The following is an 11,379-nucleotide window of genomic DNA, read 5'->3' as shown; positions in this document are numbered from 1 at the left end:
AAATTTGAATAGGCATTTCAGGTATAGTCTAAACCGATCAAATATATTTTAACTAAATTGCTAACACATTGAACTAATTGATGTCGACCCCTTTAATAACAACAATATTTATATAGTTAAAGAAATAAGAATTCATACGTATATGAGTGTAGCAAACCAGATGAGGCGGAATTTGTCTATGCAACAATTCCTAGGGCTAACAATGAGTATATTTATTACTTTCTTTTACTTTCCCTTACTTTTCTGATCGCAACAGAACTTTAATATTTAACTATGAGTTGAATTTTGTTTTTGGCTGGTATTCGTACTGTCAATAAAGCGTAATTAAAGTATATTAAGTTTATGTTGCCTTAGATATATACATACTTTTATATATATATATATTATTGCTCGATTATAAGCTGATATTCGAAGATCCGTTACAGAGACTGAGAGAACTACAACACTTGCGCTACAATATACACACATATATATATATAAATATATATATATGTATTATTCAGTTAATATGCTTATATAGGTCTGTTCATTGAGCTGTTTACACTATGGCATCGTTGTATTGGAGTATTCTTCGTATTGTATATATTGTTTACTGTGTGAAGACCCGTTCAGTTTAGAGTGTGCTGTGAGTATTTGAATACAGTGTGATTCTCAGCTGTGAGCGCTTCGGTTATAGCCTCCATATATCTGTTATATATGTAGATCGTGCTCAGTGGTATGTGCCCTAGTTTATAACGAACAACATTTAATTAGCCAGGAAACTTGAATGGGCTTAGGCATTCGATTCCTTTAGATTCTCTAGGCGCGCCAATTGATTCGAGTCCAATTCTTCGGGTATGCTTGCCCGGCCGCCAACCACCTGCTTGGGTGCTTCGATAACATCCTCTGCTTGGGCCTCGGTGTTCATGTCCAAGCCGGTCGACTGACCACCGCCACCTCCTCCGCCTCCTCCCCCTGCACTGCCAGCAAATGCATCATCAAAATTCGCATCGAAATTGGCCTCAAAGTCCGCCTCAAATCCCGCGCTGGCGCCTTCAGCAGCCGCAGCAGCAGCAACAGCTGGAGCCGCACCTGCAGCGGGTTTCTCAATGAACGGATCCTCCGGCTGTTGCACCACTGCTATCCCATCAGCCGAATCGAAAGATTGATGTTCATCCTCTGCTGAACAGGATACAGGATACTCGGTCAGTGTTATGGTAACAGCGGAAACCAATTGATCCTTCACTTCGTCAGTTATAGCAACATTACCTTCTTTGGGCGGCTGCTTATGGGCCGCAATTTTCGCTGCCGTTGGCTTGGGCACAATGTCGGGCTTTGGCTTGGCCTTTTTCTCCACATCCGCTTGCTGTTCCTTGGATTGCTGCGATTCTGTATTGTCGCTCTCTCCTACTGGTGGGAAAGATTTATCGGCACCGTCTTCAACCATTGGGGTTGCAGCGGTAACAATTATTTGTGCCATACCTAAGTTCAAACTATTCGCACCAGCGACCATGCCCCCAGGCTTGGCCAGCTGTGGTGGCGGCAACGATGGCGGCGGCTTCTCATCGTCACTGAAATCGTCCTGCAATCAAACATGAAACGAACTCATTTAGCAAACAAATATAAGACTCATTTAACAACTATAGAAGTAGGAAAGGTTCGTCGTCTAGTTACCTCCATGCCAGGTTCTTGTATAAGCACTGCGTTAGCATTAAATATAAATGAGAGAAAAGGAATTTATTTAATACGTTTGATCGAAGTTCGAGTTTAGTTTTCATTGAATTCACATTATTTTTATAACCCCTTATCGAGTGAGTAGAGCGAGGAAAATACAATCGAATATTGCAGGGCTCCATTCAAAAGGTACACGAATCAAGATATACTCATATATATACAAAGGATACGGAATTGAGCTAAAGGGCATACAAATAAAAGGATATTAAACACAGTAAAGGAGAGGGATATTCGTTGGTGGGCGGGGTAGGTTCATGCACATGCTACATATAGTAGACTCTACTGCCGATAAAGTCTTAAATATATACTTTAAAATATTCAAATAGCTGGAGAAGAACTTTCTGAATGGTCAAAACAACGAATTGCTTGAAAATATATCACAGTTACTTAACAATATATTACAGGGTATTCAATTCAAAGTAAATAGGCATTAGCGCCAAAACAAATGTTATGGTGTCTAAAGATATAAAAACTGACTGAATATTTGGCAATTGAAAGGAGCTTTTTCCAAAAATTACAGGGTATTTTGAACTGGTTTGCAAGTCAAACAATGTTTTTCTTAGAGACTTAGAACGTTTAAGGTAGAAAAAGAATCTTAAGCGCTCAACAGGTATTTTTTCATATTATTACAGGGTATTTTGGACTGATTAAACTTAGAGAGTTGACATGCTTGAAGAAGAAAACAATTTATTTTAGCTTAAAGTCTTTTAAATTAAATATCAAAATTATAGTTTTTGCTCTTTTGTATAAAGTACAGGGTATTTAGAGAGCCGAATTTTGTATGAATATATATCTGAGGCGGGGTAGGTATGTTATAATAAGAAAACAGGGTATTTTAATTAAGTCAGTCCATATATTCTATCTAGCAGAAAAAGTTTTACGAGATTATTCAATACGTTTATTATCTTAAAAAACTCGGTTCTACTAACTTTTCTGATAATTGAAAAGTTAGTAGAACTGAGTTTTTAAGATAATAAACGCATTGAATAATCTCGTAAAACTTCAATTATCAGAAAAGTTAGCAGAGATTTAAGTAAGCCATATATAAAAACAAACTACGAATACGTAAAGATTCCCAATTTTATATAGAATATTGTTAAAGATAGTTAAACGAGAAAACACGAATAATAGACATAGAGAAGAAGATATATATACACACATATAAATACATATTTTATATATATATGTATATATCATATATGGGAGTATAGCTAAAACCATTTAAGAACGACTCGCATTTTCTTACACTGAGCGACAAGTAAGTACAAATTGTGAGTAATACCAATATCAAGTCAAAAATCAGTGCCAGATTAAAAAAAAAACTAAATACATAAAATATTTACTACAAAATTAGAAAAAAAAACATTAAAAATCTTGTTAAGGAACAGTCGAAATATCGAAAGATCGTAATTATGGAGATCGTAATTAGTAGCATAGCAGGAAACACCAACACACACGAAGAGGAGGAGACACGTTGTTAAGCAGCCTAAAGTACACTGTAAAAAATTGGTTTTTAGATTTTGGTTTTTTAGTTCTTAGTTTTTTAGCTTAGTCTTTGGCTTGCAGAGAGGACACAAAGTTAGATTTGATCTGTTTCGATAGCACAATAAACGGAGAGTTACAGTGAGTAAAGGTGGAGTAAAGGTGGTGGTGGTTGTGGTTGTGGTGGTTGTGATTGGTTAGTAGTTGGACGAGCTGCAGTTGAAGATTAAGTTTTGGCTACCTCTAGAGAATATAGAAGCAGGTATAAAAGTACTCTCGAGTGTAAATGTTTTTGTTTTTGGTGAAACATAAAATAGATATATATATATATAGTAAATCGATGTGGGTGTGTTGTAGAAAGAGAGAGTATTTGGTAAGAGAGAAAGAGAGAGTGAAATAGAGCGCAGAGTATGTGCTCATATAAAGGCAATTACCTGGCGGAGGCATGCTAGGTGCGCCAGCGCCATTAGGTATATATCCACTGTCCCGATCTTCATCTAAACACAGAGAGAGAGAGAGAGAGAGAGTGCAAGACGCATTAAAAACCAGCCTCGGAAAGCTCATTGCTAGTCTCTCTCACCTGCTGTATCCTGTGAGGCGAACATATCCTCCGTTATATCCGTCAGCTCATGTGCGTACTCTGGCGGCAATGCTGGCGCTGGGGGCAATGCAAAACTGGGCGCCGCTGTGGGCGGCGGTGATTCGTCGCCATCGCCTTCGCTCAGTGGCTCGCCCAGCTCGTCGCATTCCTCCACAACCAGCGAGGGGAAATTACCAAATTTGCCATCCAGTTCGCCCTCCCACCAGCCGTCGTCCACGCCGTGCGCGGTCTTCGTTATAATCTTGATCTTGTCGCCCTCCTCGAAGGTCAGCTCATCCTCGGCAGTGGCATCGTAATCGTAGAGCGCAATGCACCATTCGGTGTCGGACTTGAGACGCTTCTGTGGCGCCATTATGACCGACACCTGGTCGGGTGATTGCATCGAGTCCACCGTTTGATCTTCGTTGTCAACAGTATAATCGACAGATGAGAATGAGATTTGTGTGCGCAATTGATTGGCAGAACTACCATTGAAGGCCCCACCAGCAGCCGCATCCTGCTCGATGTCCAGATAGTTGTGCGGCACGTAGCCCTCCTCGCCGCGATAATTGCGCGCACGCAACCAGCCGTCGCCGTCGCCTTCGCCAACCACTTCCAGCTGCTCGTTCTCCACAATGGTCAGCTCATCCGGATTTTGAGCCTAACAAAAGGAGAGGAGTTGATAAGCTTCCACTTTTGATCCTTTTGAATCTTTGCCCACTTACTGTATAGCTGTAGAGCGCAGTGCACTTAAAGATTGCCTCCTTGGGCTCTGGTACAATGGGCTCATCCTTGTCATCCTCGGCCTCGTCCCAGTTGACCTCGGTCGGGTCGTCCCAGCCGCTGGACATTTGCACTGGAGCCGCAGCTGTTGGCTGTGCGCGTTCGCGCTCCTCAGGCTCTTCCTCGCTGTCGCTAAAGGTGCGATCCCGCGAGAGCTGCTGCTCCTGCTTGGGCTTCGTGGCAGCCACAGCTGTGGCGCCTTCCTCCTTGTCGCTGTCGTAGAAGGAATCGGAGCTGGGATTTTCGCCCTGGCCGGAGGCATCGGTGCGCATCGATATAGAGCTGGCGGAACGTGTCAGCTCCTGCACGCCCATAATCTCCGCCTCCTGGACCCATTCGTCCACATTGATGCCGCCGTCGCGCAGACACTGCAAACACGCCTCCGCCTTGGCCTTCTCTGTCTCCGAGCGACGTATCTGATCGCGGAACTCATCGATTTTCGTATCCAAGTCTGGGCCATTCGGATCATTGGGATCTGTACGCTGGCCAGCATCGCGCAGCGATTGGCACAGTGCCAGCTTCTTGGCATGCTCCCGTATCGAGGCATTCTCCTTGACCACACGCCCAGCCAAATTCTTCGCCTCCTTTGTCAGCGTCTCCGCTGCCGAATCGTGCTCGGTGGTCACCTTGCGCACCGGATCATTGTCGCATGCCTCAAAGTCGTACTGGATATGCTGCTTGAGCACCGGATAGAACAGATAGCAGCACTGCAGATTGTACTCCCGAGTCAGCTGTTGGGCCTGGTCGCGTATCTTGCCAAAGCTGTTCTGCGTGGCCGAGCAGGTGAGCAGCTCGGTGCGCCTGTCGGGGATGATAAAGGGTATATTGGTTTCAGGCAGGCAAGAGAATCTTAGACTACATGAACTGTGTACTACATGAACCCCCCATATGAACCCCCTGGCTGGCACTTACCCCATCAGCATCAGATACTCGGCGACTCGCTCGAACACATAGTTCTCCATGGTGGTCATTGTCGTCTGCAGGTCCACAGTGAAATAGCGATTCTGATGGGCGTTCGCTGCGGCCAGGCTCAAGATGTAATCGTTGCGAGCGCCCGATGACTTCTCCTCGAGCAGCTCCTTGCGCGATGTGACCCGGGCGCTGTTCTTCTGCAGCGATGTAATTGACTGAAAGAACGAGCCCTTCTTCTTCTTCAGCTTCTCCTCGATATCTTTGGCCTTGTCGCGGACATCGTGTGCACAGTGCTCCTCATCGAAATAGGATTTCTTCGTCTTGTCCACATCGCCAACGCTCAAGTGCAGCTCCTTCTGCACATTTACAATGCCGGAGAGCGAGCGCTTGGCTATGGCCAGCTTATAATCTCGCAGAACCTTGGCCTCGTCCGCTATTTGCTGTTGGAACACCTCAATGGCAGCGAGGCGGGCCCGTGCCAGCTTCTCGTTCTCCTCGAGCACAGTGCGCCAAACGCTCCACATGTTCCTGAAACGTGCCGAGAGAGCGAGAGGGGGAGAGGGAGAGAGAGTGGGAGTGGGAGTTATATGAATGCGAGAAGTTTTCATTCACTTACCATCGCTCCTCCATGCCATCCATTTTAATATCGGGTATATTTGGTATTTTCTTGTTGAGATACTGCGATGAGATCTTGAGCAGACCCTCGCTATATGATTTCTCAATAGCGGATCGCTTGATTGTGAATTGCCGTATGTCCTCCAGTAGATCGCACTCATGTTGATTCTTCAGCTGCAATTTAGCTACCTGCTCCGTGTGCAAATTCTTTAGGAATTTCACATAGTTTCCCTGTTAGCAGAAATATATCATATATGACATTATACATACATATATATTATATATACATATTGTATCTGATTAATTCATAAATAAGCTGTAGCTGGTTTACCTTGCGCGGCGGCGGCTGCATTCTGTTTTAGCTTGGCTACTAGCGCACTTTTTTTGTATCAAGCAGAAGCGTTTTTTTTTGTTTTTGATTTCTTGTCGAGCTTCAATCAAATGCCGTTACATTACCTTTAGCAGCTAAAAATGAAGGGGGGGTGGGAAAGTTGTTAAAGGCTTGAATTAATGTTTCGCTCAAATTGTATAGCTAATAGAATTAGGATATTAAGCGTGCATCTATATTAGCTTTCTTAAGCACTTTTACATAATCGCGGAAAATGATTGAGGAAAATGTTGTATGAAAATTTTCACAGCATTTCCCCTGCTGATATCGATTTATGCTGCAGCAGAGTTTTTCTTTTATTTTTTTTTTTGTTTGGTTCTCGCGTAGCTTTACGTTGTCAAAAGTAATTCTATTGCTCTAACACTTTTCTTCGACATGCTCTAGTCAGTTGGCTACCATCAAATTGGGAGTTTTTTTTTACTAATATCTTAGCCAATTGTGAAGTAAACTTGTTTCTTATTTCTTGCTTTCGCACAGTTTTGCTTTTGCTCTTGCTTTTGCGTACTTATCGATTTCGATTTTTATGCCGTTTTAACAGTTTTCCAAGCAGACACCGTTAGCTGGCTGCGCGAGAGCGAGCGTAGAATGGGAGAGAGTGCACGCAATATTCCTCTAGCAGGGACACTGCGCTCTCTCTGTCTTTCTCTTTGTTAATCATTCTCTGTTTTTGGTACTCAAAGCACTTTAGGGGTGGGTGCTTAATCAGTTTCATTCATGGCCTTTTAAAAATACTCCGCTCATGCGCTCAGCAAGGTGAAAGCCTAATACGTAAAATGCAGCTAAACAAATCTCAACACACAAACGCTTTCTTAACCAGTCTAACATTATTATTATTATTATTATTAGTATAGCTCAATTCCAACTCTTTCCACGATATATCACAATAATACTACGAACAATTAAGAAATTGTCATGAATTTTGAATACTGATAAAAACTATGAGTATGCTTCATTATCAATAAACCGTATGTTGATAATAATTTTCGTTTTTTTGGTACTCGAAAATTGATAAGGTCAACGGTCAAAAGTATGCAGTGTTTTCATATCGATTACGCCTTAGGTATAGTACTGTTTCAGGCTAGTACGCTGGGCATGAGAAAATGCATGCATAAGTATACGTGTAGGCGTACATACGATAAGCAATAGCAATATTCCAATGTAATTGCAATGCGTCGGATGTTGCAAACTATCGCCGTTATCGATATATGAATACAATGGACTAAAAGCTCAAACGACTGCTGGCATGTTATAAAACGTATATAAATGAGCGAGAATAGAAAAATATTGCAACTTTGTGGCAAAGTATGTAAATTGAAAATATCATAAATTTAGCCGTACATTCTTTAATTTCACTTGCGCAGAAAGTAGAGCAGGAAGGAAGCAAGACAGTGATAGCCAAATTCTAATGCACTCGCGTGTCAAGCTATCGCACGTATCGATATATCGATACAATGGTAAACAGCTGATTGACTGCTGGAATGCAATAAAACGCAAAACAAATGAAAGAAACAAATAAATGTTGCGAGGGGTGGCGGTGGCAGCAGGTGTGTTCATGCCAACAAAAACCTGTTTTCGAGTCAAGAGCAAACAAACAAAACAGCATACCGCGTTGCAAACTGTAAAAGTGTGCCGTCAACGAAGAAGCAGCACCAGCAGAAGCAGAAGCAGCGCAGCCAACGTCAAGCTCGAGCAGCGACTGTGATTTCACTTTTCAACAGTTGCCAGCAGAGAGCAGCAAACGAGCGCACGGATCAGCAGAAGCCAGCATTTAATAGTTAAATTGTGCAATAAATTGTATTAAATATTACAGCTTCAAAGATGAACAGAGTGGGTGCAGTGATTATGCAACAAATACTGCGGCAAAGGATGCAGCCAAGGCAGCTGCAGCTGTGCCTTGATCAGGTCTCACCTGTTGAGCTGCCACACCTGTCAACTTTCACTCAATTACGATGCACGTCAACGTCGACGGCGAGCAACAAACAGGTGACACCACCACCTCGTCACGACTGGAATCGCGCTGTTAGCGAAGCGGAAAGGATCGTTGGTTATCCCACATCCTTTTTAAGCCTGCGCTGGCTGCTGAGCGATGAAATTGCAAATGTGGCGCTACATCTGCGCAAACTGGTGGGCAGCACGCATCCGCTAATGAAGACGGCCAAGTAAGTGGACTTCAATTTACAGCACATTCATGTTAACAATTCGTTACTCCTTCAGGCACCTCCTGTACAATGGCAAGAATACTATGCAAGCTTGGGGTCTCATTGTTCTGCTTGTATCCAAGGCTGCTGGACATGCGCCAAGCATACCCGATGTGGAGCAGGATAAGAGCGCCGGGGTGCTCCATTCACAACGTGCACTAGCAGAGGTCACGGAAATGATACGCATCTCACATTTGGTCCACAATGTATGGGAATCATATGAATGCCGAAGATTTAGCCTAACAAATTTCTCTCGTGATTCTCTTTAGAGCGTTGTCAATTTGCAAAGTGGCACTGAGGCTGGCCAGGATGCCACCACCTACGATGACATGTCCTTTGGCAATAAAATAGGCTTGCTCACCGGCGACTATTTGCTTGGCCACTCCAGTGCGGAGCTTGCGAATCTCCGTAATCAGGAAGTTGTGGAGCTCATTTCGTCCGCTGTGCGAGACTTTTCTGAATCGGAATTTATTGGTGAGCGTGACGAGCAGAACAATCCACTGCCCTTCAAGCCAGGCACATTCCAACGCCCTTCGCTTAGCGTCGGTGTCGACTTCAACGAGCACGACGTCATGACGCCCATGCCCATTGGCCAGGTGATGGGAAATCCGGAGCAGGAGTGGGAATGTCGGAATATCTTGAATGCCGGCAGCCTGCTGGGCAAATCCTGTCAGGCATCCCTTAAGCTGGCCGGCCAGAGCGAACAGATGCAAAGGCACGCCTATCGCTTTGGCAAGCATTTGGCGTTGGCCTGGCAGGCCTGCCTCGATGCCGAGAGCTTTCAGTGTCCCACATTGCCGCTCGATGCTACCTTCAGTCTGGTCAGTGCGCCAGTGCTCTTCCATTTGGAACACGATCCCAGTCTCTACAAGCTGCTCGAGCCGGGCAAGAAGTCCGTCGACCTCATCGACTACAACCAAATACACAAGGCAATCGTTGCGGGTCCAGCACTGGCGAAGACCAAGGAACTGCAGCGAAAGCACACAGCGGCCGCCTTAAGTGTCCTGCAACATTTTCCTGCTACCGACGCGCGCCAGGCGCTCGAAAACATCATCCTGGCCATGCAGGACTTGTGATCGACGACCGAAACGGCGACTCACAAGGAAACAGGTTCAGGGTTATAGTGTAATGACATTAAACTTTAAGTTAATCTCTAATTTTAAGACAGAAGACAAAGTTTTTTAAGCTGTGGGAATTTAAAGTCTTGCATACGATGCAAATTGTTAAATATTATAAAAAAATATTTCTATTTATTGCAATCCTCTATGTGGAACTAATAAAATCTAACAATTTTTTATTTATAAAATTAAGCGTGTTCATATTTAGGGAGTTTGCTGTACAGTAGAGTCATGCAGATTACACACAACTCCAGCTTCTTCTGGCAGTCTGGAAATCAACGTCGGCTAATGCGCATTAGCATCAACTGCGGGCATCGCTCGTATTCAAAGTATTGTGGAAAATCCAATGACAACTCCTCCATGCGCCAAGGCTTTTTCGCTGTCTGCCTTAGGAAATGCTCATACATGGGTGCCACAGAATCACAGTCTTCCAGTGTGAACACATAACGCTTTTCCATGGCCATATAGATGCACTTGGATCTGCCAGACTTCTCGCCAAGCTCCAGAATGTGTTCCATCACAGCGACGAAGGCATCGGTGAGAGTATCCTCATAGACGACATCCGCTGCCAAGATTATGTCGCTATCAACAATGGCTGCGATGAGTTCTTTGCTCAACTGAGATCTTGGCGCAAGGAAGTCATATTCCAGTACAGAGATTTGACCTTGCAGCAGCTGCTTATTGCGCTGGACATTCTTGCGCATCAGCTCAAGGATGCAGCCGAGATTCACATCGGTACAGTAGACTTTCCCTTTGTTAATCATAGCAGCTGTAATGCTGGTTAAGCCTACTCCAGCTCCCAGCTCCAGTATCGTCTTGGAGCGCCATTCCTCCCTTTGATGGAAGACAAAATCTGCCAGAAGTAAAGCTCCACGCCAGACTTGAAGACCGACGAGCTTCAGTTCTGTTGCATCGGAATGTTCGATTTCTATGATGCCACGCCTTGGACGCTGCACCTCCAGATCACCATCATTATCTACTTTAGCTTTACCTTTAGGTTGCTGCTCATCGGGATATCGGAATCGAAATTTGGACAGAATGTTGCCGTCAGCATCGCGCTCTGGCTGATAATTTGTCTCGCTGTATATTTCCGACTTGACCGTGTACATCTGATTGCCTTATGTACCAACATCCAACTAATAATTTATCTATTTTTCTGGCTATTTGCCAATTTCGTAAATAAGCGAGCGACATTGAAAATCGTTGATGCTTTAATTAGAGATGTAACACTTATATAGAGCTGAGCAATTAGAGAGCAACAGTGACTGACATCTAATACGATACTTTGTAAAAATACGCGACCGAAGCAATTACCACTTACCTGTGACTGACACGAAGCGTAATCTCAGAATATTACGCATCTCTAATGAGAATGACCAACCGAATGGAAATAGAAGAAATCTCGCTAACATAGCCCTCATCTCTATCTGGAGTGTGACCGGCAAAGATAAACCGTATATTCGTAATGTGAAAAATACTTCCATAAAATACTATAATTGCAGTGAGACTTATTAGATTTGATTTTCTTAGTTGAATATTAAAATTGTAGTATATAACTGTGTGATTAGAGTCAATTTCCATTTATAAATA

At 43.6% G+C, this 11,379-nt stretch overlaps 3 protein-coding genes across 14 annotated transcripts; 1 reads left to right on the top strand and 2 right to left on the bottom strand.

Annotated features, from left to right (window-relative positions):
* Positions 1-7,037, bottom strand: LOC111600482 (protein nervous wreck). 12 transcript variants are annotated; one of them, XM_023316607.2, is made up of 11 exons: positions 6,870-6,993; positions 6,417-6,550; positions 6,087-6,316; positions 5,471-5,998; positions 4,501-5,359; positions 3,776-4,436; positions 3,630-3,692; positions 1,654-1,679; positions 1,462-1,561; positions 1,249-1,389; positions 1-1,161 (listed from the first exon to the last, which is right to left on the bottom strand). In XM_023316607.2, the coding sequence occupies exons 2-11, from the start codon at positions 6,435-6,437 to the stop codon at positions 773-775; spliced, it is 3,018 nt and encodes a 1,005-aa protein (XP_023172375.2). In that variant the 5' UTR covers positions 6,438-6,550; positions 6,870-6,993; the 3' UTR covers positions 1-772. The 12 variants fall into 12 exon arrangements, with proteins under 12 accessions (XP_023172375.2, XP_023172376.2, XP_023172373.2 ...); XM_023316608.2 differs by having other exon boundaries at positions 1,249-1,386; XM_023316605.2 differs by having other exon boundaries at positions 1,249-1,561.
* Positions 7,038-7,920: 883 nt separating this feature from the next.
* On the top strand, positions 7,921-9,770 carry LOC111600455 (decaprenyl-diphosphate synthase subunit 2). Its single transcript, XM_023316557.2, has 3 exons — positions 7,921-8,632; positions 8,688-8,877; positions 8,941-9,770. The coding sequence occupies exons 1-3, from the start codon at positions 8,292-8,294 to the stop codon at positions 9,745-9,747; spliced, it is 1,338 nt and encodes a 445-aa protein (XP_023172325.1). The 5' UTR covers positions 7,921-8,291; the 3' UTR covers positions 9,748-9,770.
* Positions 9,771-10,048: 278 nt separating this feature from the next.
* LOC111600456 (methyltransferase-like protein 22) lies at positions 10,049-11,212 on the bottom strand. Its single transcript, XM_023316558.2, has 2 exons — positions 11,111-11,212; positions 10,049-10,998 (listed from the first exon to the last, which is right to left on the bottom strand). The coding sequence occupies exon 2, from the start codon at positions 10,896-10,898 to the stop codon at positions 10,065-10,067; it is 834 nt and encodes a 277-aa protein (XP_023172326.2). The 5' UTR covers positions 10,899-10,998; positions 11,111-11,212; the 3' UTR covers positions 10,049-10,064.
* Positions 11,213-11,379: the final 167 nt, after the last annotated feature.

This window comes from Drosophila hydei, unplaced genomic scaffold, assembly GCF_003285905.1.
Source record: "Drosophila hydei strain 15085-1641.00,03,60 unplaced genomic scaffold, DhydRS2 tig00000283-arrow-arrow-pilon, whole genome shotgun sequence".
Lineage (NCBI taxonomy): Eukaryota > Metazoa > Arthropoda > Insecta > Diptera > Drosophilidae > Drosophila > Drosophila hydei.
Note: the sequence above shows the minus strand (reverse complement) of the source record. Positions and strands in the feature narration are given on the sequence as shown.